This window comes from Lagenorhynchus albirostris, chromosome 6 (genome assembly GCF_949774975.1).
Source record: "Lagenorhynchus albirostris chromosome 6, mLagAlb1.1, whole genome shotgun sequence".
Classification (NCBI taxonomy): Eukaryota; Metazoa; Chordata; class Mammalia; order Artiodactyla; family Delphinidae; genus Lagenorhynchus; species Lagenorhynchus albirostris.
Window position 1 is genome coordinate 33527253 of NC_083100.1, and position 22164 is coordinate 33549416.

General features: G+C 43.2%; 1 protein-coding gene across 1 annotated transcript in view; it reads right to left on the bottom strand.

The window, feature by feature from the left end:
* Nucleotides 1–14227, bottom strand: part of KIAA2012 (KIAA2012 ortholog) — a 116264-nt gene extending 102037 nt beyond the window's left edge. The window contains exons 1-3 of the mRNA XM_060152314.1: nucleotides 14144–14227; nucleotides 12670–12954; nucleotides 74–233 (exon numbers count right to left, since the gene is read on the bottom strand). Of these exons, the coding sequence (XP_060008297.1) occupies nucleotides 74–233; nucleotides 12670–12954; nucleotides 14144–14227 (529 nt within the window). The remainder of the gene's footprint in view (nucleotides 1–73; nucleotides 234–12669; nucleotides 12955–14143) is intronic.
* Nucleotides 14228–22164: the final 7937 nt, after the last annotated feature.

Consider the following 22164-nt stretch of genomic DNA (forward strand, 5'->3'; position numbering starts at 1 on the left):
GGAAAACACACTCTCACACCAGAATGCGAGGCGGGGAGGCTCAAGGTGCACCTCCTCCCATGTCCCCACTGACCTGCACATTGGAGCCTGTACGTGGTGTCAGGGGTCCACGTCCGCAGGAGGCCGCGGAGGTATCTCTTGACTGAATACCCAGGCTGGATCCGCCGTAGGCCCTGGATCTCTGGTTGGCTTCGGAAGTGGAGGTGTGGCTGCCAGGCTCTGTCCTGCTCTCTCTCTGGGGACGCCAGTCAGGAAACAGCATGGCTGCTGAGCTGGGAGCCTCCCAGTGATACAGGCTGGCTAGCACAATCCTCATCAGTAATCCGGGAGACTCCCGGAAGGTGCTGGAAGGCACCAGAAACGGATGCCTCGGCCAACAGACATAAACCAAGAGCCCACCAAGCAAAGCTCTGAAAGGCCCCTGTGGATTTGCAGTTGGAAGGAGAAGGAGAAATGAGAAATACCAGATCCCATCTTGAGATAGAACACCAGAAAAGGATAAAGAGCCTCAAAAGAAAACACATCATTTAGTTCAGCCTGTGGAAATCATTTTAGTATCTTAAAAAGTGGCCCCGTATGAGAAAGCCAGGTCGACGAATCAGCATCAGCGTTCAATGTTTGCAATATGAATAATGGGACAGACAAACTCTGTCCGTGTTCACGAGGAGCATGGCATTTTGAAAACATCTGGCTCTGTTGCATTTCATTTCAGCCAGGGAGAAGTTTCTGGGAATCTACCTGCCAAAGTCACTATGCAAGACATCATGGGAAATAAATGTGAATAATAACATCTTACACTTGGCTAGGGCTTTATCTTATACAAATAATTTTCACCTCATTATAATCCTTTAAGGTGGACAAGTTAATATCATAACCACTTAAATGAGGTAGACATTCTCTAAGGATAATCAGTTAAGCACAAGAATAGCAAACACGTGGTCCTTGTGTTGACATCTCTCCTCATCCCTGTTGTCCATGGCAGACATCACCAATCAATCACAGCACTCTTGACTGAAGAACTGATTGTGATCTGAGTCTTCGCTTTTTCTCTGGAGAAAAAGCGACAAATAAGGTAGATTGATAACTAATATATAAATTGACTAAAGGTAAAAAAAAAAGCATGGCTTATTATTCAATTGTCTCAGAATTTGTTAATTAAATGAATGCTTGGAATCCAAGCACAGAGCATCACCTGGTCCTTGATGTCTGGACAGTTTATGTGGCAAGTACTTCAAGTACAAAAAGAACCTGAAAAACTCAGCCCCACATAAATCTTGAGGCTTTTTCCAGAGGACATGAGAGAGGGAGTTGTAGGGAGGGCAGTGGACACAAAATGACTTAAGTTCTTTCACTCACTCCATTTTTTCATTTGGTTGTGCAATAAAAATTTGTTGAGCACCTTCTACGTGCCAGGCACTGTGTTAAGCCCTGGTCTATGGAGCCACTAGATCCAAGGCTTTTTCTGGATGAACTGGAACTTCATTTCCTCCTGTACATCTTTGCTTCCAATGACTTCCCTCTAAATGTGATAAAACCAAGCGTCCTCTGAGATGCTGTGGCCCTGGTGCAGATGGCATGACGCCCTGTCTGATCTGGATAAGAGCCCCTTGTTTTTCAGTAGGGGGCACTTCTGAAGCACCTGCTTGGTTCTGTAGCTTTGCTCGGCCACTTGCTCAATGTGGCAGGGAGTTGCCGAGAAGAATTAGGGAATCCCTTATCCTGGAATTTGGCACATCTAGACACATTTTTGCCTTGAGTTTGAAAGCTGATCTTGGCCTCTGTATTAGTTTCTTATTGCTGTTTAACAGATTACCATACACTTAGTGGCTTTTTATTATTATTATTTTTTTCGGCCGCACTGCGTGGCTTGCGCAATATTAGTTCCCCGACCAGGGATTGAACCTGGGCCCCTGGAGTGAAAGTGCTGAGTCCTAACCACTGGGCCACCAGAGAACTCCCCCCTTAGTGGATTTTTTTTTTAATACATTTATTTATTTATTTATTTATTTATGGCTGCGTTGGGTCTTCGTTGCTGTGCAGGGGCTTTCTCTAGTTGCAGCAAGGGGGGGCTACTCTTTGTTGCAGTGTGCGGGCTTCTCATTGCGGTGGCTTCTCTTTTTGCAGAGCACAGGCTCCAGGCACACAGGCTTCAGTAGTTGTGGCTTGTGGGCTCTAGAGTGCAGGCTCAGTAGTTGTGGTGCACGAGTTTTGTTGCTCCGTGGCATGTGGGATCTTCCCAAACTGGGGCTCGAACCCATGTCCCCTGCATTGGCAGGCGGATTCTTAACAACTGCGCCACCAGGGAAGTGCCCTTAGTGGCTTTAAATGATACAAATTTGTTATTTTACAGTGCTGGAGATCAGAAGTTTGAAATGGGTCTCACAGGGCTAAAATCAAGGTGTTACATGGCTTTCTGGAGGCTCTAGGGAAGAATCTGTTCCTTTGCTTTTTCCAGTTTCTAGAGGCTGCCTGCGTTCCTTGGCCTGTGACCCCTTCCTCCATCTTGAAAGCCAGCAACATTGGGCTGAGTCCTTCTCATGCTGGTTCTCTCTTTTGATTCCGTCTTCCCCTTTTAAGGATCCCTGCGATTATACTGGGCCTGCCCTGATAATCCAGGATAACTGCCTTGTTTTAAGGCCATCTGGTTAGTAATCTTAATTCCACCTGCAACCTTAATTTCCCTTTGCCATATAACCTAGTATATTCATAAGTTCCAGCAATTAGGTTGTAGACATCTTTGGGGGGCCATTATTCTGCCTACCACAGCTTCTTTAAGTTTTTTTTCTAGTTTTCTGGTTCCTGTTCGTAATTTCTCAAATTATGCCTGTGAAGTTGGTTCATAAATTTCACATCTCATTGGATTAACTGAAGTACTGTGGGAGGCCGCAGGCCTGCTTAGGTTACCAAAAAGCTCACTCAGGGTTAAATCTATTCACTCATTTCCAACATGTAGAATAATAAGTGGAAAAAAGCAAGGTATTAGAAAAAATGTATAGTACAACTACAATCCCATTAAAGTTTATTTTATAAATGTATAATCATGGTGGAAAGACTGGAAGAAAATACATTAAAATTCTAATAACAACAGTATTAGGGTGTTGGGCATAAGATTACAGATAGTTTTTTCTTCTCTCTTTTTTTATGGAATCAAAATTTCAGTAAAATAGATTATATTATAAATGGAAAACACGTTAAAAATTAATGTATTTTATTGCACCCACCGCCCTTGCATACATTCTCCGTATTTTTCTATTCCTTCTCCAACATTATCCTGAACCTCTAACCACCAAAATTACTCTAAAACATAAAAGGAGGCAGAAGGGAGCCAGGAAGGGAGTTTCTGGAACAGGGAAATAAACGATAGCAGGAGGTTGGCTGCCGATGGTTCCAGACTTCTCAGGCCTGCCTTGGCTTTGCTAATCAACCCCAGCTTTTGGTTCTTCTGAAATGAGTAATTAGTGTGCACAGAGGGGTCTCTTATCCACACTCCACCGGGAATGCTTCCTCTAACGAGGGACTAGCTCTGGCCCGCCAGCTCCCTGGTGCTCCCCCGGCCTCCATGTGCAGAGGGGCAAAGGGGCGCCCATGCATCTGTCCGCAGCCCCACACTGGCTGTCATGGCCACCCCACCTCGGTCCTGGCAGGCAAGGGTTTTCAGAAGGTGGAAGGAGCCCATGTGTGCAGTACTCTTGCCCAGCAGATACGCGGTGGCAGGGTGCCAGTGTCCCCAGGAAGACAAGAAATGCCCAGATTGCCAGCTGTCATCGTACCGCAGAGGGTGGGCACCCTTTGTGTGCAGGAGTCAACAGAGAGGTAAAGAGAGAAATCCAGCTCTCCCAGGGCTGGCAGGCAAAGCCCTCTGTAGTTTGACCACACCCACTTCTCCAGGTAAGAGCCACACCTGTCTAATTACTCTGACTTTGCCCACTCTCCCCCCTGGGCTTTCACTGACCTATGCCTAGAGGGCCGCACTCCATTTATTTTTTACCACAAGACTCAGCTCAGATTCTACCTCCTCCACGACACCACTCTAGATTTTCCTAGTAGGAAGCAATCTCAGTCTCTAGCATCTTTATACTTTGACAGCATATTAATAAATTATAGTCTAGTTCCTCTCATGGGCTGCCTTGTATCAGGTATCACAGGAGCACAAATCTGCCTACCTGACCACATTGTACACCCAGCCCTACTGGGTAGAGGTTATGACCTCCCACCGCCACACCCTGGCAACTAATATGTTCATCTAACAACCATCTGTTGAGAATTTGCCATGTGTCAGGCAATGTTCAAGGCACTGAGTATTGAATAACTATTCAAGATGTTAGCTTAATGGAATAGAAATCCCCCAAATGTCTGTACTTTCCTGCTGACCACCTGTACCTTGAGCTGCCCACTCCAGTCAGAAGTCCTTCTCTCCGGAGGAGCATAGCTGGTGTCTCTTGCCCCTTGGTCAGGCTTGCCGGAGTTAGTGTGCCCTGGCAAAGGCCAAGCCTTATTAGAACAGAGGGTAACCACCATTGTTGTTGCACCTGTGCAGGTGTGCCTGGAGCCAGACTTGGGGCTGCCAGGTGAGTGCAGCCAGAGTTGAGGTGAGGGTGAGGTGGGAGGGGAGAGATGTGTGTCCACTTGCAGCTGTGCCTGAAAAGTCTTCTCAGCCCCAGCCTGACTTTAATCAGCCTCATGTAAACACTGCCCCTTTCAGCTAGCCCTTTTCTCTGCAGGTTTAATTTCTGAGAGTCTGTACAAATGATACTATCTCTCCCACATATCTTTGGTGGCCATATGTTCCTGAGTATCAAGCCATTAAGAAGAGTATCATAAAGTGGTCTGAATTTTCCCATAGTTGCAATGTTGTAACAGGGTTTGATTCTCAACCAAACCATTTAGCATCAAAGATTTGACCAGCCATATGTCACAAAAGCAAAGAAGATACAACAACTAGAAATGAAAACAGAAAAAATTAAGCTTCAGTTTCTTTAAGAGCTCAGTCTGCTTCAGTCTGAATCCTGGCTCCATTACTTACTAGCTGTGTGGCTTTGGGGAAATTACTTGACCCATCTGTGCCTCAGTTTCTTTATCTGTCAAATAAGGATGATAAAAGTACATACCCTGCCTGCAAAAATAAATGAAGTTGGATCCTTACCTTGCATCATAGACAAAAGTTAACTCAAAGTAGAATAGACTTAAGAGCTAAAACTATAAAACTCTTAGAAGAAGACGTAGGGGGAAAGCTTCACAACATTGGATTTGGTGATGATTTCTTGGATATGACACCAAAAGAATAGGCAACAGAAGAAAAAATAGATAAGTTGGACTTCATGAAAATGTAAAGCTTGGGACTTCCCTGGCAGTCAGTGGTTAAGACTCCGTGCTTCCACTGCAGGGGACACGGATTCAATCCCTGGTGGGGGAAGTAAGATCCCGCATGCCACGTGGCCAAAAAAAGAAAGAAAGAAAGAAAGAAAATGTAAAACTTTTGTGCATCAAAGGACACTAGCAGGAGTGAAAAGGCAACCCACAGAATGGGAGAAATTATTTGCAAATCATATATATCTGATAAGGGATTAATATGCAGAATGTATAAAGAACCCTTACAACTCAAAAACAAAAAAACAAAACCTGATTTTAAAATGGGCAAAGGACTCGGATAGACAGTTTTCCAAAGAAGAGACACAAATGGCCAATAAGCACATGAAAAGATGCTAAATATTACTTGTTACTAAGGTATGCAAATCAAAACCACAATGAGATACTGCTTCACACCCATTAAGATAGCTATTATTAAAAAAAACCCACAGAAAATACAAGTGTTGTTGAAGATTTGTAGAAATTGAAACCCTTGGGCATTGCTAATGGGAATGTAAAATGATGCAGCGACTATGGAAAACAGTACGGCGCTTCCTCAAAAAACAAAAAATAGAATTACATATGATCCAGCAATTCTACTTTGGGTATATACTCAAAAGAATTAAAAGCAGGGACATGGACAGGTATTTGTACATCCAGGTTTATAGCAGCATTATTCACAATAGCCAAAACGTGGAAGCAATTTGTGTCCATCAACTGATGAATGAATAAACAAAATGTGGTATATATACGTAGTGAATCATTATTCAGCTTTAAAAAGAAAGGAAATTCTGATACATGCTACAATATGAACGAACCTTGAAGACATTATGCTAAATGAAATAAACCAATTACAAAATACTGAAAGGATAACTATTATTTCACTCATATGAGGTACTTACAGTGGTCAAATTCATAGACACAAAAAGTAGAATGATGGAAAATAGGGAATTACTGTTTAATGTGTAGAGAGTTTCAGTTTTGCTAGATGAAAAAGTTTTAGAGATGGATGGTGGTAATGGTTGTATAACAATGTGAATGTACTTAACTGTCACTCAACTATATACTTAAAATTGACTAAAATGGTAAATTTTATGTATATTTTACAACAATAAAAAGTACACATAAAGTTGTTGTGAGGATTAAATGAGATAGTAAGTATAAAGTGCTTAGAATGGTGATGGGTACAATAGTATTACTTAAGTGTTAGACTATTACTTAAGTGTTAGCTGTTATTATAAATATTCTCTATCTAGTGGTTATACAAGGGAACCAATGGATGAAATACATAAAGCCAAGCCTACTGGATCATATATATGGCTTACTTGAACATGTTACCTAACAACCCAGATTGGTTTTAATGAAAATCTGATTTGTGTAATAAAGGATTTTAAGGGATGTGTTGGAAGACCAAGATCCCTTTAAAAAAATACTGTTAAAGCAGGAGAGATGTTTCTTTTCCCTGGAGCATGTGGAATCTTCAAAATTAGGCCCTCTAGGGACTAAAAGTGGGGCTTTGGACTCAATTGTCCAGGCTCCAATTCTAGCTCCACCACTTAGATGTATAATTTGGGGGAAGTTAATTAATTTCAAACCCCCATTTTTCCTACTACAAAATGGAAGTAATGGTGGCACCCAGCTCATTAGCTTGTGCAGATTGGGTGTGGTTATAGAGATTAAATGCCTGGCCCACACCAAGCACTCACAAGTGTTAGCTATTACTGACAATACCTTTGACCTCATCATTACGGATGACCATGATTCTCTCCCAATCTTTCCTACTTCTAGGTTTATTAAAGGCTCTAAGTACAACTGCTCAGGAGCTGCTCAAATGGAGCACACTTGGCAGAATGAGTGCAGTCAAGCCACTCTTTCTCCCCTTGCTGCTTTGGTACCTCCTAGAACCTTGCTGACAGCCATCAGAGCACTTCGTAGGGACACCATCAAACCAGTAGCAGGTAATTGATTAGGACTTGCAAAGGGAACTTTGTCTTCCTGATCTTTGGCTGAAAGGATAATTTATTATTCTTCCTATTTTTCTATATCTTTCTATTTTGTATAATGAGCTGATGTTATGATTAGAGTGGAAAAATAAACTTTATTCAAAAAACATAACTTATCACAATATTACTTGATAAAATAGTAGTCTGAAAGTGCCTTCATGGCTTGTATATTGACTGAAAACACCAACTAAAGAGTTAAGCACCTTGAGTACTGAGATGTGGGGAGAGATTAGGCAGTATGGAATCAGTGGAACAAGGTTGGCAATACTCTTAAATGTAATCACACTTATAAGGGAGATGGCAGATGCAATACAATCTCGGTTGAAACCAGCTATTGTAAACTGAATCCTGTTCATGCTTCAATGGGATAAAGAAATGGGATGCTCTATGAACTGAATTTTTAAAACATATTATTTCGAATACATTATTTAATCAATGTACCATGTTGGACATGTAAAAAATATCACCGGATTTGCAAAATTTTAAAAATATAAGAATAAGAAATACGAAAACAATGTGAGAATTGTTTAAAATTTCCAATGATTTGAGAGGTACTTGAGGTCTCTGCTATGCTTCAAAAGCATCGTTATGAGTATCATTTAGATACTACCCCAAATTATGGTTATTTAGATTTCATAGCTATTTGATTTTTAAATATGTGATGGGAAGCTGGACGAATTAGAGGCCTCAAGAAGAATGGTTTTAATTTTGGGAATGTTTGTACCGTATTTCCTTCTGTTTTAAAAAAAACAAACAAGCAACACATCTGTGTGTATCTAGAAGTGTAAGAACTCTGACATCTAATCTCTCGATTTAGCGCATTTATCTTTGCTCATTAGGAAGTTAGGCCATCAAGATAGTTAAAGAGTAGGTGTGTATTGAGCTATAAAATGAAACCCAGATGGATTGCCACATGCATGTCATTAGATCCATATGTAGAACTGGAGATGGTGTGAGATGTTTTAAAAATTTAATTCACCTTCCTGCGACAGCCTTGATTGTCACAGGTCTGAGTGGAGCCAGCGTTGTGTAGGTTTCCTGATTCACAGTTTAGCCAGGAGAGATCCTTCTGTGAGCAGCGCTACTCTGTTGGTTACCCAACCTCCCTTTTATTCCTCTCCCCACTTTGGCTCTTTTACTTTGAGTGTGTTGTTTTTAACTCTTGGACTATACTATTTGGACGAAGAAATACTGATCCCGAGGAACAGATGGTGTGGTTATTGCGGGGCTCAGTTTACAGCTCTATTCTGTTTCCCACCTGGCTCTCTAGGGTTAACCTGGCCTTCCCTTTCATTGTCTACCTCCTTCAAAGTCGTAGTTCTGTTTTGTTTTTCTGGTGTTTTTGGATAGGTAAGAAGTGGATTTACTTAGAGAGAAACACTCCCTAGACAGAGTGTTGGCCACCTCAGAAGGCGAGAGGCACGGAAATATGGCATGGTTAGTTTTTATGGGCTGGGTAATTTCATAGGCTAATGAGGGGAAGGATTACTTCAACTATCAATATTTTGGGGGAAGGGGCGGAGATTTCTAGGAATGGGGCCACCACCCACTTTTTGATCTTTGATGGTCGGCCTCAGAACTGTCATGGTGCTGGTGGGTATGTCACTTAGACAAATTTTTTATTTTAAAAATTCCATGACTTGAAAAAAATAATGTTTGGTGAAAAGATATATATGAATAAAAATATGACTTATAGTCCCATCACCCATGGTTAAATTTTGATGTGTATCCTCCTTCTTGTATAACTAATTTTTAAAACTTGGGATTATATTCGAGAGGTGATGTTTTGTACACTGTCTAGTTTCGAATGCTGTGTAATTATCTATGTGGCTGTATAAATCTTGAGTGAATTACTTGAACTCTCTGTGCTTTAATTTCCTTACCTTTAAAATGGAATAATAATAGTACCTACCCCTACAATTGATAGAAAGCATATTGAGTTATGCAACGGAAAGCACTTAGAACAGTGGCAGGAACATACTAAATACTCAAAAAATGTTAATGAACTTTGCTATTTTTAATATGAATACTATTTTATAACCTGCTTTAAAAAAATACACTATATTTTCTCATGTAATTCATGAGTAATACATGATTTTATTGCCTGACCCCAAATCCATTGTATGACTGTACTTTATTTAATCACTGTTCCATTGTTGGACACTTATTATTTTCAATGTTTTGTATGGTAATAAATAACCCTGTAGTAAACATTCTTGTGTGTAAATCTTTGGCCACATCTCTGATTATTTCCTAAGGCAACTTCCTAAAAGTAGAATGCTAAATCAAAGAGTATTAGCCCTTTTTAGGTTTTTGCCAAAATGCCCTCCAGAAATGTCATGTGAATTTGTACTCCTAATGTATGAGACATCTCATTTCCCCATAGCCGTCCCAGCACTGGATATTATGATTTTAAAAGTTTCTTGCCAGGCTATAGTTTTCATAATCAGATGGTGCTCTGTAGTTTCCAAAGCTCTCCTCTTCTGAGGTGTTCATTGTCTTTTTTTTATAAATTTATTTATTTATTATTTTTGGCTGTGTTGGGTCTTTGTTGCTGCGTGCGGGCTTTTTCTAGTTGTGGCGAGTGGGGTCTACTCTGTTGTGTGTGGGCTTCTCACTGCGGTGGCTTCTCTTGTTGTGGAGCACGGGCTCTAGGCGTGCGGGCTTCAGTAGTTGTGGCACACAGGCTCAGTAGTTGTGGCTCGCAGGCTCTAGAGCGCAGGCTCAGTAGTTGTGGCGCACGGGTTTAGCTGCTCCGCGGCATGTAGGATCTTCCCAGACCAGGGCTCGAACCCATGTCCCCTGCATTGGTAGGCAGATTCTTAACCACTGCGCCATCAGGGAAGCCCGTGGAATTGTATTTAATTCCAAATCCCTCTTGAGTTTTCTTCCTCCTATTTTAATGTACCACGTCCTCTAATCTTAAATTCCTGCCTTATTACTATTCCAGACTTTTTCTTTCCTTTCTGATTTCCTCACACCATTTCCCTTCTACTCATTTGGAGTGAGACTACAGTGTTCTGTTCGTACAGTTACATGTTGTAAATCTGGTAGCTAGATACCTCAGGAAGATAGGAACTTTTTTTTCATGGAGCCCAAGTCTAACTAAAATTGAAGCCATCCCCAAACAGACTCATCTACTTTATAAAGTAATAAGATCACTGTTGCCTGGAATATTTAAGCCCTATAGACAAGCATCTGAAAGCTGTGGAGGGTATTCTTGCTCTGGGCAGTAAGTCAGCCTACATTATCAGCATCCAGACAGGAAAACAGAAACCACTCTAAATATTTAAGCATAGAAGGAATTTAATTCAGGTAATCGGTTACACAAGTGAATAGAGAGCTCAGAAGCCAAAAAGATGTTGAGGCAACACTGAGATTAGTAACATCAGGAAGCCAGTCTGACCCCTAGGTGAAAGGGCAGAGTGAGGAGCTGGCAGGGTCACCTGGAGGAACCTAGAGCTACAACGGCCCTGCTTGTCTGTTGGGAGCTGGGCCACAGAGGTGATACGGGTGCTTCTCACCACTACAGGTAGAATGGGAGGGGAGAAATACCCGGGCTTTTTTCTTCTCCCTCTCCAATCTCCTTCCAGTGTCTTCCAATGGCAAATTCAATTAGAAGCCAGTTGACACAGATGTTTGTGGAATTACATGCAGCCTGTGGTCAACCCCACTGTGATGCAGAGTAGAGTAAGGTAAGGGTGAGGAGTGGATGTGAGGGCAAACACGCCAAGGTCTTCCAAGTCCACGGACAATAGGGTGGAGTGCAAAGCATGCTGGCCCTGGAGAGTAGGCAGTCTTGGGTTTGAATCCTGGCTCTGTCATTAACTAGCTCTGAGAACCTGGCCAAACCACTTAACTCCTCCGAGCCTCATTTTCCTCATCTACAAAAGGGGGCAAGAAAAACTATATCTCACAGGTCATTGTGAAGATTTAATGAAATAATAGCTGTAATATAATGCTAAGCATTCAACAACAATTGGTTTCCTTTCATCCAAGAATTTATGATTTTTAATACAAAGAGCAATTGGGCATTTGGTCAAGGTCATTAAGCTTCTTTGTATTTTGAAAGAAGGAAAAGGAGCAGAGGAACTTTCCTTTTGGAAACTCTGCCTTGGTGGGGTAGGTGATAAATTGCTCAATAATGATACTGGGGGATGATCTAAAAAACATTGACGGTATCATGCATGATCGATTCATTCATTTCACAAACATTTATGGGTACTCACTTTTTTCTGGAAACTAAGATTTAGATGTGGTTCCTGCCCTCAAGGAGATGGTAACCATTGACAAAGAGATGAATTGCAATGTATGATGGTATGGGAATGCTCACAGAGGAGGGAGTGATGGGATAGCTCTGTCTAGGGAAGTGGGAGAAGCTTCAGTGGGCGATGACATTGGAGTTGTGTTTTGAAGGATGAATAGGAGTTTTCCAGATGTAGAAGCATGTGCAAAAGTGTAGAGTCACAAAAGGGCATGGGATGTTAGTGGAACGGTAAGCTCTTCACATGGGTGGGGCCTTGAGGGGTCCATAGTCATGGCGGTGGCTAGAACAAGTTGCAGATACGGCTAGAAATGGAAGAGAAAGCCAGTGCTTGAAGCGCTTGGTACAAGAAGTTAACGACTTTATCCTGTGGGGAATGAGAAGCCAGCAGAGACTTTTAAACTAGGGAGTCACCCACCATCTATAAGCTAGAATTTCACGAAGTGACACATTGTCCCAGCCTCTCTCATGGCCTCAACCATAGGGCTGATGCATGTCATTATATAAAGCAGGGGCCATGTACACATCTCATAAGACATTAGAGCATATGAATCAGAGAAATGAGAACAGGGGTTTCCCCTTAATATTAAATTCAGAGTGGAAAAAGTCATTAACTTATCCTGCAGATGCTGAAGGGCTCAAGGTAAATATTTTAAACGTTCTCCTCATTTCCACAAAGCCAAGAACATCAGAGGTGTGATGATGATGCTTGTGGCTATGAGACAGAACTTCAAGGATTCCGATGAAACGTGTGCTAGCCCAGATCTGTCTGAATGCTGAAAAGGACTTTGTGTCATTCTAATGGAAAGGAAAACACAAAATGATAATAATATAGCCCTTTATGCTTTTCAGAGCCCTTTCACATAGATTATTTCATTTAAGCCTCATGACAATTGTGTACTGTGAGTACAATCCCATTTTAGAGATGAAGAAATGGAAGTCTGAGGGTTTCATACCTTCCTAGGGTCTGCAAAGAAGTTATATCCAAAGCTGCAACTGGATTTCTAGAGACACAGACCAGGGCCTTCCCTGAACCCTGGACAGTGCTCTGCCTACCTGTCTCCTTCCGTACGCCAGGATGGTTTCTTTGAGGTCCTGAAGTGTGTGCAGTTCAAGATCCAGCCTCTTCCTGTGGCCTTTGGGGCAGTAGGGGCCTTTACTCCTCTCTTTGGGGGTCAGTGCTGATATGGCTAAGCCATCCGAGTAGAGGATCAGGGCGCCCTTTCTAGTGCTGAATGTTTTAGGAAGAAAGAGGCTCCACATGTGCTGGTCGGCATTGCCCTCATCCTGCGGTTTGCTGACCAGGATGTAATCTTCTGGGGACTTCCAGTTCAAGTAATCCTGCAACGGAAAGAAACCTCCTTGATTGGTCCACAGTGGAAGGCCCTTTTATAGGAAATACTGCTTGGGCAGGTGTTTGGCATGTTTTTAGTGACTGGTTTTCTCTGAATTGCTCACATGGTGTCACAGAATACATTCACGCTTCTTAGCAACTGTTTTTGTTCTCTGCCTCTCAGAGTTAGCAGAACCTAGGGCACGATTCTATTTTACCCTATATAACTTTCAGGAGAGCCATTTATGCCTGGAGGCTTAAATAGGGTAGAGTGTAGCTTCCAGGCCAGTTAAAATTTCCTGGTATGCAAGTACGTCGCCAGAATTACCAAGGGCAGCAGATAACTTTGAAATTAGACCTGGACCGGCTGGCAGTTTAAATAGGAGAAAACCATTCCAGCCCATCACTTCAGCTGTACACAGGGAGAATTTCCATACGTTCTAGATGCTATGTAACGTTACCTAATTTGGCTGTTTAAGAGCCTATAAAGCAGTTACATATCTTGTAAGTAAGTAAATGCCATTGGCCACAGAGGTCCTTTGAAAATTTATATGTCTTTTAATACAGTGAAAGTCAAATATCATGACAAACTACAACAACAGAGGAAATCTCTGTGTGATCCAAAATTTTTCAAAGTACCCCCAGTGGATTTCTTATTCCTGGCAGGATTCAATGAAATAAAATTCCAGTACAACAAGGGACTTTTGCTACCTCTTTAAAATCTTCTAAACTGAAAAAATTTTTTGCCTATATTACATGTGAGTCCTGGGGGTTGAATTCCAGAAGGTTCAAGGAAGCCATTGAATTGGCACGAATATTTCAGCATTTCAACCACAGAGCATGATGTCTAAAAACCAAACAGCCATCAGCTTGCCTAGAACACAGGTGGAAATTCTGGTCTTGTACCAAACCACCCAATTTCTAGACAATCTGGAATCTCCTCCAGTCTAAAGCAAATGAGGCTGTAAGTCAGTGTGTGAGGGGGAGGACGAGGGCCCCAGTGGCAATCTCTGTGTGTCAAGCAAACTATCTTATTTTCTCGAATTTAAGAAAAAAGGAGGAGGGACAATCTTCCAGTGACCCCCACCACTGGACCAACAAAACAAACCAAAACACACAGGGCTCAGCCCCAAATGAAAAAATAGAACATTCCTCCTCCACCCCCAAAATATGCTTTTATTCAGCTGTAAGACTCACCTCTGGTTCAAAATAGACTTCTAACTTCTGTTTGTTCTGGACCAACTTCCCGTGTCCCCGGCTCAGGAGAGAGAGGGTGAACATATTTTCCCTCTGACCACCCTTCTCAAGGGCAGTTCATCTTGGTTTTGAAGGCTGAAAACTGGTCACACCTCAAGATTTCCTGAGCTCAGCAGTGAGCCCAAGAAGACCACAAACACTGGGCCTTTTATTAAATACATTTTCCCCTCATACAGCAGCTTCTTAATAACAACCAGTCACACAGTTTAGACAGTGTGTGTCTTTGTCGGGAGAAAAAATAAACCGCAAACCCAGACTCCTCAAGCCCTGGATTGTCTACTCTCTGGGCAACCTCTCTCTCCCCTTCGCCTGTGCCCTTGTTGTCCCCTGGTCCTGTTGCTCTGTTACCGGCCGTGCACCTCGGCAGATAGGGGCCACAGCACCATCCTTCTCATTGTGAGCGGAGGTTGTTTCCTGGTTGCTATGGCAGCACAGGGACGTGAAGTCCCTTAAGCCGCACTAGGCAAGTCAGGGACTTCAGGGACTTCGGAGGACAGGGTTCACACCCTGCGGGGAGGGAGGGTCAAATGGACATCGAAGAGACCAGGCTCAGATTTCAAGTCCTGATTTCGGGATTGGGAGGGTGGGTATGTTGGGATATTTTTTCTGTTATATTATAGTATTGGTCTTGCTTTTAGAGAGCGTCTCCCCCTTCTCCTGATACGCGAGCCTTTCACTGTCAAGGGATCATTAACAGACTCAGAGGAATCGTCTAGGTCACCTAAGGCGACCTGTGATGTTTTCCTTGGCTGAGTTCCAGGGTCTCCTCAGCGGGACAGGAGTCCTCTTTCTGGTGGTCGCTGCTTTGCAGGAGTGAGTGCAGGACACTGGGAATCTCCAGATTCCTTTGCATACCTGGATCTCACTTGGGCACCTCCCATCTCTAGAGGGAGGGGGTACTTGGGAGAGGCGGGTGGGGACATTTTTGTTGTCACAATGACTGTCCGCTGTCCTGCATAATGAAGAATAGTCTCACTCCGAATGTCAATGGCATCCTCTTTGAGAACCACTGCTGTGGCCTAGGCTGCTTGGTTCTCCTTGATACTGACACTGTGAGGAGGACAGAACTGGGGGAAGAGGGTCAGAAAACAAAGAGACATTTTTGCTTATCTAGGACTCTGCTTTGGTCTGGAAAAGCGACCTGCCTTGTCATCTGTCATCAGAGCCTTCAGGGCAGTCCCATGGGAGCGCCCCCTGCTGACCTGGATGAAGAAGTGCAGCTGGCCCCAGGCCCACTTACCTTTAGATCTCCCTCTGTGGCTGTCACTTTTCTCGGAGGCAGGCTCAAGTCTCATGAGGAAGAAATAGAGGTCATCGTGTATAATTAGATTGGGCTTATCATGGGGAATCAAGTCAGTGAATGCAGAGGCTCGAAACAGAATTTAGTCAAAACCACAGTGGATACCACTTCAACACCCATTAGAATTGACTGTTAAAAAAAATAAAAACAAGCACAAAAAGCCCAGAAAATAACAATTGTTGCTGAAGACGTGGAGAAATTGGGATCCTTGTGCACTGTTAGTGGGAATATCAAGTGGTGCAACAGCTATGGAAAATAGTATGGCAGGAATTCGCTGGTGGTCCAGTGGTTAGGACTCTGAGCTTTCATTGCCAAGGGCCCTGGTTCATTCCCTGGTAGGGGAACTAACATCCCATAAGCTGCGTGGCCCAACCTAGAACAACAACAACAAGAACAACAAAAACCAGTATGGCAGATCCGCAAAAAATTAAACATAGAACTACCGTACGATCCAGCGATTCCACTTTTGGGTATATGACCCCAAAGAGGTGAAAGCAAGGACTCAAGCAGATATTTGAGCACCCATGTTTATAGCACCATTATTCACAATAGCCAAAATGTGGAAAAAATTCAGGTGTCCACTTTTTTTTTTTTTGCCATGCCGCATGGCATGTGGGCTCTTAGTTCCCCAACCAGGGATCCAACCCGAGCCCCCCACAGTGGAAGCATGGAGTCTTAACCACTGGACCTTCAGGGAAGTGCCCAGGTGTCCACTTGACAGATGATAGATGAATGGAAAAACAAAATGTAACAAACATATACAATGGAATATTATTCAGCCTTGAAATGGAAAGGATTTGGATACATGCTACAATATGGTTGAACCTTGAAGACATTATGCTGAATGAAATTAGCCAGTCACAAAGGGACAAATATTGATATTGTATGATTCCAGTTATATGAGGTACTTTGAGTAGTCGAATTCATAGAGACAAAGTAGAGTGGTGTTTCCCAGGGGATGTGGTGAAAGGGAATGGAAAGTTAGTGTTGAATGGGTACAGAGTTTCAGTTTTGGAAGATGAAAAATTTCTGGAGATAGGTGATAGTGATAATTGTACAACAATGTAAAAGTACTTAATGCCAATGAATGGGACATTTTAAAATTATTAAAATGATAAATTTTACGTTATGCATATTTTAGATTTTGAGTTAAAATCTAAAACAAATGTAGAGCAAAGAAAACAGAAAACTGAATTTAGCACTTTATAATGTGAAAGCCAATTGGTCAGCATAATTGTAGGGTGAATTCCTCACAACAGATGAGAGAAAATTCTACAAACTGAGGGTTCCAAATAGTTTCCCAGGTCTTAAGCTACAGCTGCTCTCTCCCATCCCCTTCTCCATCCCTTCAAAGTGCCAAAAGGACCCTTCAACAAAGCTCTACTGGGAGATTACTATATGTGAGATGTGGTCTCTGCCCTCAAGAAGCTCCCAGCAGGGTGAGAAGACAGGTGCGTGGGAGCCAGTATCTGAAAGATGATGTGACAAGGTGATATGGAGGTGGAAATGAGTAGGTGCCCTAGGAAAGAAGAGGGAGTGGTGGTGGGATGATGCATGGTGGTGGGCCTTGTAGAAGGTCACGAAGATGAGGGATATTAGAGGTGGGCTTTAATGGACGGTAGTGGATGGTGAGGAGGGAAGATGAGAGAGCATATTGCAGGAGGCATGGAAAGGAAAGTCTAAGATCTCTGGGGAAGGGACAACTTCTTTGGTGTAGCCACAGCCTCGGGTACCGTGGACAGAGATGAAGCTGGAGAGACAGGCCAGCTGGCCAAGGCCATGAAGGCCACATGTCCCTGCGAAGGCACCTTGGACTCTGTTCTTCAGGTGGGGTTTTTAAAATGGGTGATGTGATCCTACCTGGATTTTAGAAAGATAACTCTGAGAACAGTATAAAGGATGGATAGAATGAGGGATGTTAGCTTATTTCATAAAAGTGAACTCTTAGGACCTTGCCTCCCAGGCCAACCTTCCCTTGGGTGTGAATGAATTTGTCAAATAGGCCAGGAATAGTCACTTGCTAAATGGCCTTTGAGAGAGACACAGAAGGGGAAACTCCATACCAACTGCAATGAAATATAAATGTTGCCATTTTGAAAATGCCATTGCTCAGGGAAGAGAAGTAAGGTAGCATAAGAGAAAAGTGACGGAGTGACTGGGACAGGAATGAGAGCCATTGTTGTCATCCAAGGAATAACTCCGAGTTTTTCCATCGGAAATTCTTCCTCTGAGCTCACCTGACTTGGAAATGTTAACTCATCTATAAATGGTGAAGTAGGTCCCCAGGAAGTGATCTTTCTGAGTCTAGGTTGAATGAGCATCTCACCTGGGAAAATAGCCAGGTGCCCATCTGGCCCTCTCAATGCTGTATAGCAAGGCTGCTAGGCCCCTCTGGGGTTGGAGCCTGGGAGCAGCCAGACCAGAGCCCGAAGTGGGCCTCTCCTAAACTGTCGTGTTTACATCCATGCTGTTTAATATGGACAATGAACAGATGTACAGATCAATTAATAGACATTTAAAAGCATTTACTCCATCCCCACAGCAGTTTATGGAAAGTGCATTTAGAAAGCAATCGAAGTTATTGCTATTCTAAAGTGGTAAGGGATCCCAGATGAAAGGCCCTTGTAACTGGAAAGTATTTATAACTCAAGAAGAAACCCTCCACACCCATGTTATATAACACCAACACCATCTCCTGGCATGCCTGACCTGTCAGCCCATGCAGCATGTCTGTTTAAATTACTCTGTAAATTCTGTAGGGTGGAGACCTTGTTTTTATGGTTTGTAAAGCATCACGAATACCCGTGGTGCTCTGTAAATAAATAGAAACCACATGAAACAAAGAAAAGATACGTTATTCAATGGCCATGTCCCCAGAGCATCCAGGAATTTGTCCCTTGCTCCAAAGTGCTTTGGGGTAAATGGATGCCACGTTGGGGAAGTAGCCTGTGGGATGGTGCCAGGGTCCTCATCTCCCTTTAAAGGGCAGTGTGAGAGTGTGGTCTAGGAATTGTAGTCACCTGCATGGGCAGCCTACAAGAGGAGCTGTTGCTGTTGTCCTTGTTACTCCAAGAGGAAGGACCAGGGCAAGAGAAATGAAATGATTTGCACAAATGCAAATGATTCGTTCATCCACGGATGAAACAGAGGCGAAACGAGACCTTGTCCAAATCTGGTCCTAATCCAAGCCTATTGTTCATCCCACTTCTGCAACAGAGCAGCAGCTATTCATAAGTAGCTACATTACATCATGGCTAATATCCACCCGTCAGGAAGCTGCTGACTGAGGCCATCACAGCACCCTCTTACGCCATGAAGCTGGTGACTGGACCCTGGATCTGTGTCCAGCTACTGTGACCACCTCAGAACACTCGTATCTCCCCAACCTTGTTTCTCCTCACTTTAGTTTGCAAATCTAGTTGCAGGGGAATCTAGGAAATCACATTTTAAGCTTTCCAGCCTCCTACACTGGAGGGAAGGTGGAATGAAGGTTGGTAGAGCCATCTGCGGTTATCTGCCATAAGCACCAAAGACGAGTTGTGTGAAAAAGTCCAAACAAAGGATTTTTTAAAATATGGGCTGTGTATATGACAGTCAGCATGGCCTTGCATTATTAAAACTCTTTCTATTTGCTTGTGTTTTATACTCCCAACTAGACTGTAAATCTTTGGAAGGAAGGGACCACATCTTATAATTCTTAATACTTCCCATAGCACCCCTTACATATAGTAACAACTGAATAAATATTTGTTGCTTGCTTTTAATATGTGCAGCGAGATGTGTAATGATCTTGAGCCAGTATGAGCGGTATATGAAAAGAAGAGAATTAGGTCAAAGCCTGTTTCAGTGATTAGTAGTTTGCCTGTAGTACAAAGCTCAGAGTCCTAGGTCAGAGTCACTGACCAACGAAAACTTGGTATTTAGAGGCTGAAGGGCACCAAGAGAATCAGTGTGGAAGACACAGAGCTCTCAGCTTGTTGGAAGGAGCACAGACTTGCTGAGGATAAGCTTCTTGGCTTGTTCAGAGGGTAGGGTTAATTTCTCATGTAGCCCAGGTCAGGTTTGAAAGAAGAAAATGCAAAAGGCAATCAAGAATACTCTAGGGGCTCCCCTGGTGGCACAGTGGTTGGGAGTCCGCCTGCCGATGCGGGGGACACGGGTTCGTGCCCCGGTCCGGGAGGATCCCACATGCCGCAGAGCGGCTGGGCCCGTGAGCCATGGCCGCTGAGCCTGCGCGTCTGGAGCCTGTGCTCCGCAGCGGGAGAGGCCACAGCAGTGAGAGGCCCGCGTACCAAAAAAAAAAAAAAGAATACTCTAGAATCATAGCAGGGGAGAAAGTGTCAGCAATGACTGTGCTCCCTTCTTCTCCTTATGGAAAAATTATGACCACGTGGTCCGCCTAGTTGAGTAGTGAGAGGGCTGGGGATCTATTTACTTTAGATCTTTCTGAAGAGTTTGCTTTGGGAGTCTAAAGTATTTAGTTATGCTTTTGCTCAGGGCTTATTTTATTAGTAGGAGTGCTCACAGTAATTTCAAGCTTTTATATTTATGGTGGAGAGATAGTAAGTTTAGAGAAGAAATAAAAATCACACATTCTTCGTTCTTTCGTAACATGGGGGAAATCAGTCATTATTTTGGCTAGCGGCTCAGTCACTAGGGGCAAATGGAACAGACCTTCATAGGAGCCAACTTGTGAAGGGTGACGAAAGCAGTGGCAATTTCAGTTCTAAGTGGAGAATCTCAGAGCAGATGCCATTCATCAAAAGTACACGGATTCTGATAACTTAGAACCATTGACTATTAACGTAAGAAGGTAAAATGCTTTACTTATGAGGTTAGTACGGTGGTGGATAAATTTTTTCTTTTGATTTTTGTTAAATATTGGTACAGTGATGCTTATTTAATTAACAAATAAGATGATTTATGTAAGGCACTGAGTGTAGTGCCTGGCCCATAGTATGTACTCAATAAATAGAAATATATATATATGTTTTTTTTATTGGAGTATAACTGCTTTACAACATAGTGCTAGTTTCTGCGGTACTGTGAAGTGAATCAGCTCTATGTATACATATGTCCCCTCCCTCTTGGACCTCCCCCCACCCATTCCACCCCTCTAGGTCATCACAGAGCACCGAGCTGAGCTCTCTGTGCTATACAGCAGGTTCTCACTAGCTATGTATTTTACACATGATAGTGTATATATGTCAATCCTAATCTCCCAGTTTGTCCCACCCTCCCCTTACCCCCTGTGTCCACATGTCTGTTCTCTACATCTGCATCTCTATTCCTGCCCTGCAAATAGGTTCATCTGTACCATTTTTCTAGATTCCACGTATATGCATTAATATATAATATTTGCTTTCTTCTTTCTGACTTACGTAATTCTGTATGACAGACATAATTGCATCACACAATTGAGAATACACATGAATTCTCTCCCTGCTATTAGCACACAGTAGTGAAGTTTTGTTGTGCAAAATGATGCTCTGAAAGCCATTTTCTCACACGAGGGACTCTCATGTGTAGTAGACAGTAAGTCGCTGGGCTGTACAACTAGATACTTCTTTGCCATCTGGCTTCCAGTTCACTGTAAACTCTCTGATGAGAATGGTTTTTACACTTTCTAACTACTACAGAGTAAAAATTGTCAGCTGTCTGCTAATCATTTTAGAGAAATGTTAATTTGGTAACATGTGTCTTTTCAGGGACATTGTATTGCATAACGCAAGGTACACAAATACCTCCCCACTGTTTGCCCACGTTAGTGAGGTTCTGATGTACAAATCAAAGTCCTCACTCTCAGTCTAGGAGGAGAGCAGCCAGGGAGCTGGAGCTGACAATCTGAGGAAGAGGAAGGGGCATCAGGGAGCCTGGGTTCTGGGAGAACTTCCCCTCAAGGCCCACATTGCTAGAGTTCACTTTGTGAACCCAGGAGCCCCTAGCCCACGGGTATACTGATTACCTGTTACTCAACCTTTATGGTTTCCTCTGGGAAAGCATTCACATCTTCCTGAGAACTGAGTTAAGATGCAAGTCCCTCTGCAGAGATTGAATTAACCATGCTGTGCAGGAATGGGACCCAGAGTGGATCCCTGGGTTTGGGATTGATGGGGGAGAAATGAGGGAGAGGAAGAGATGGGGCAAGATGGAGGATGGTTTCCCTTGGGATGTAGGTCAGAAGGCCCGTCCACAGAGGCTTTGCCTGTTTCCCCATTTTCCCAGAGAGCCAGCCTGTGCCCGTGCTCCTCCAGGCAACAATCTTAAAATGGGGCAGGGGTTGCTAACCTCGGGCTGGCCCCAGGAAGTTCTGTAAGTATATGTTTAAAGAAGGAGGGGAGCATTTCCTTCTTATCTTGCAGAGCAGACCCACCTGGGGCAGCAGAGTCCCTTCTCAGAGGCCAAAGACCAGACACAACTCTACTCACTAGTGTTATCACAAGTGTGATCAGATATGAGCAGTGCCCTTTGCAGAACCTCATGTCCTAGCCAGCCCTTGTTCATGCCCACCTCTGATGCCAACCTGCTCTACAGCAGGTGTCCGGGCCAGTTATTAGTCAAGCAGGGAGAACATCTTTGAAAGGGTACATTCCAATGAGATAGGCGGATAGCAGGGGTAGCTTTTCAGATTTTACCATAATCCTCCTCTTGATTCGCTGTC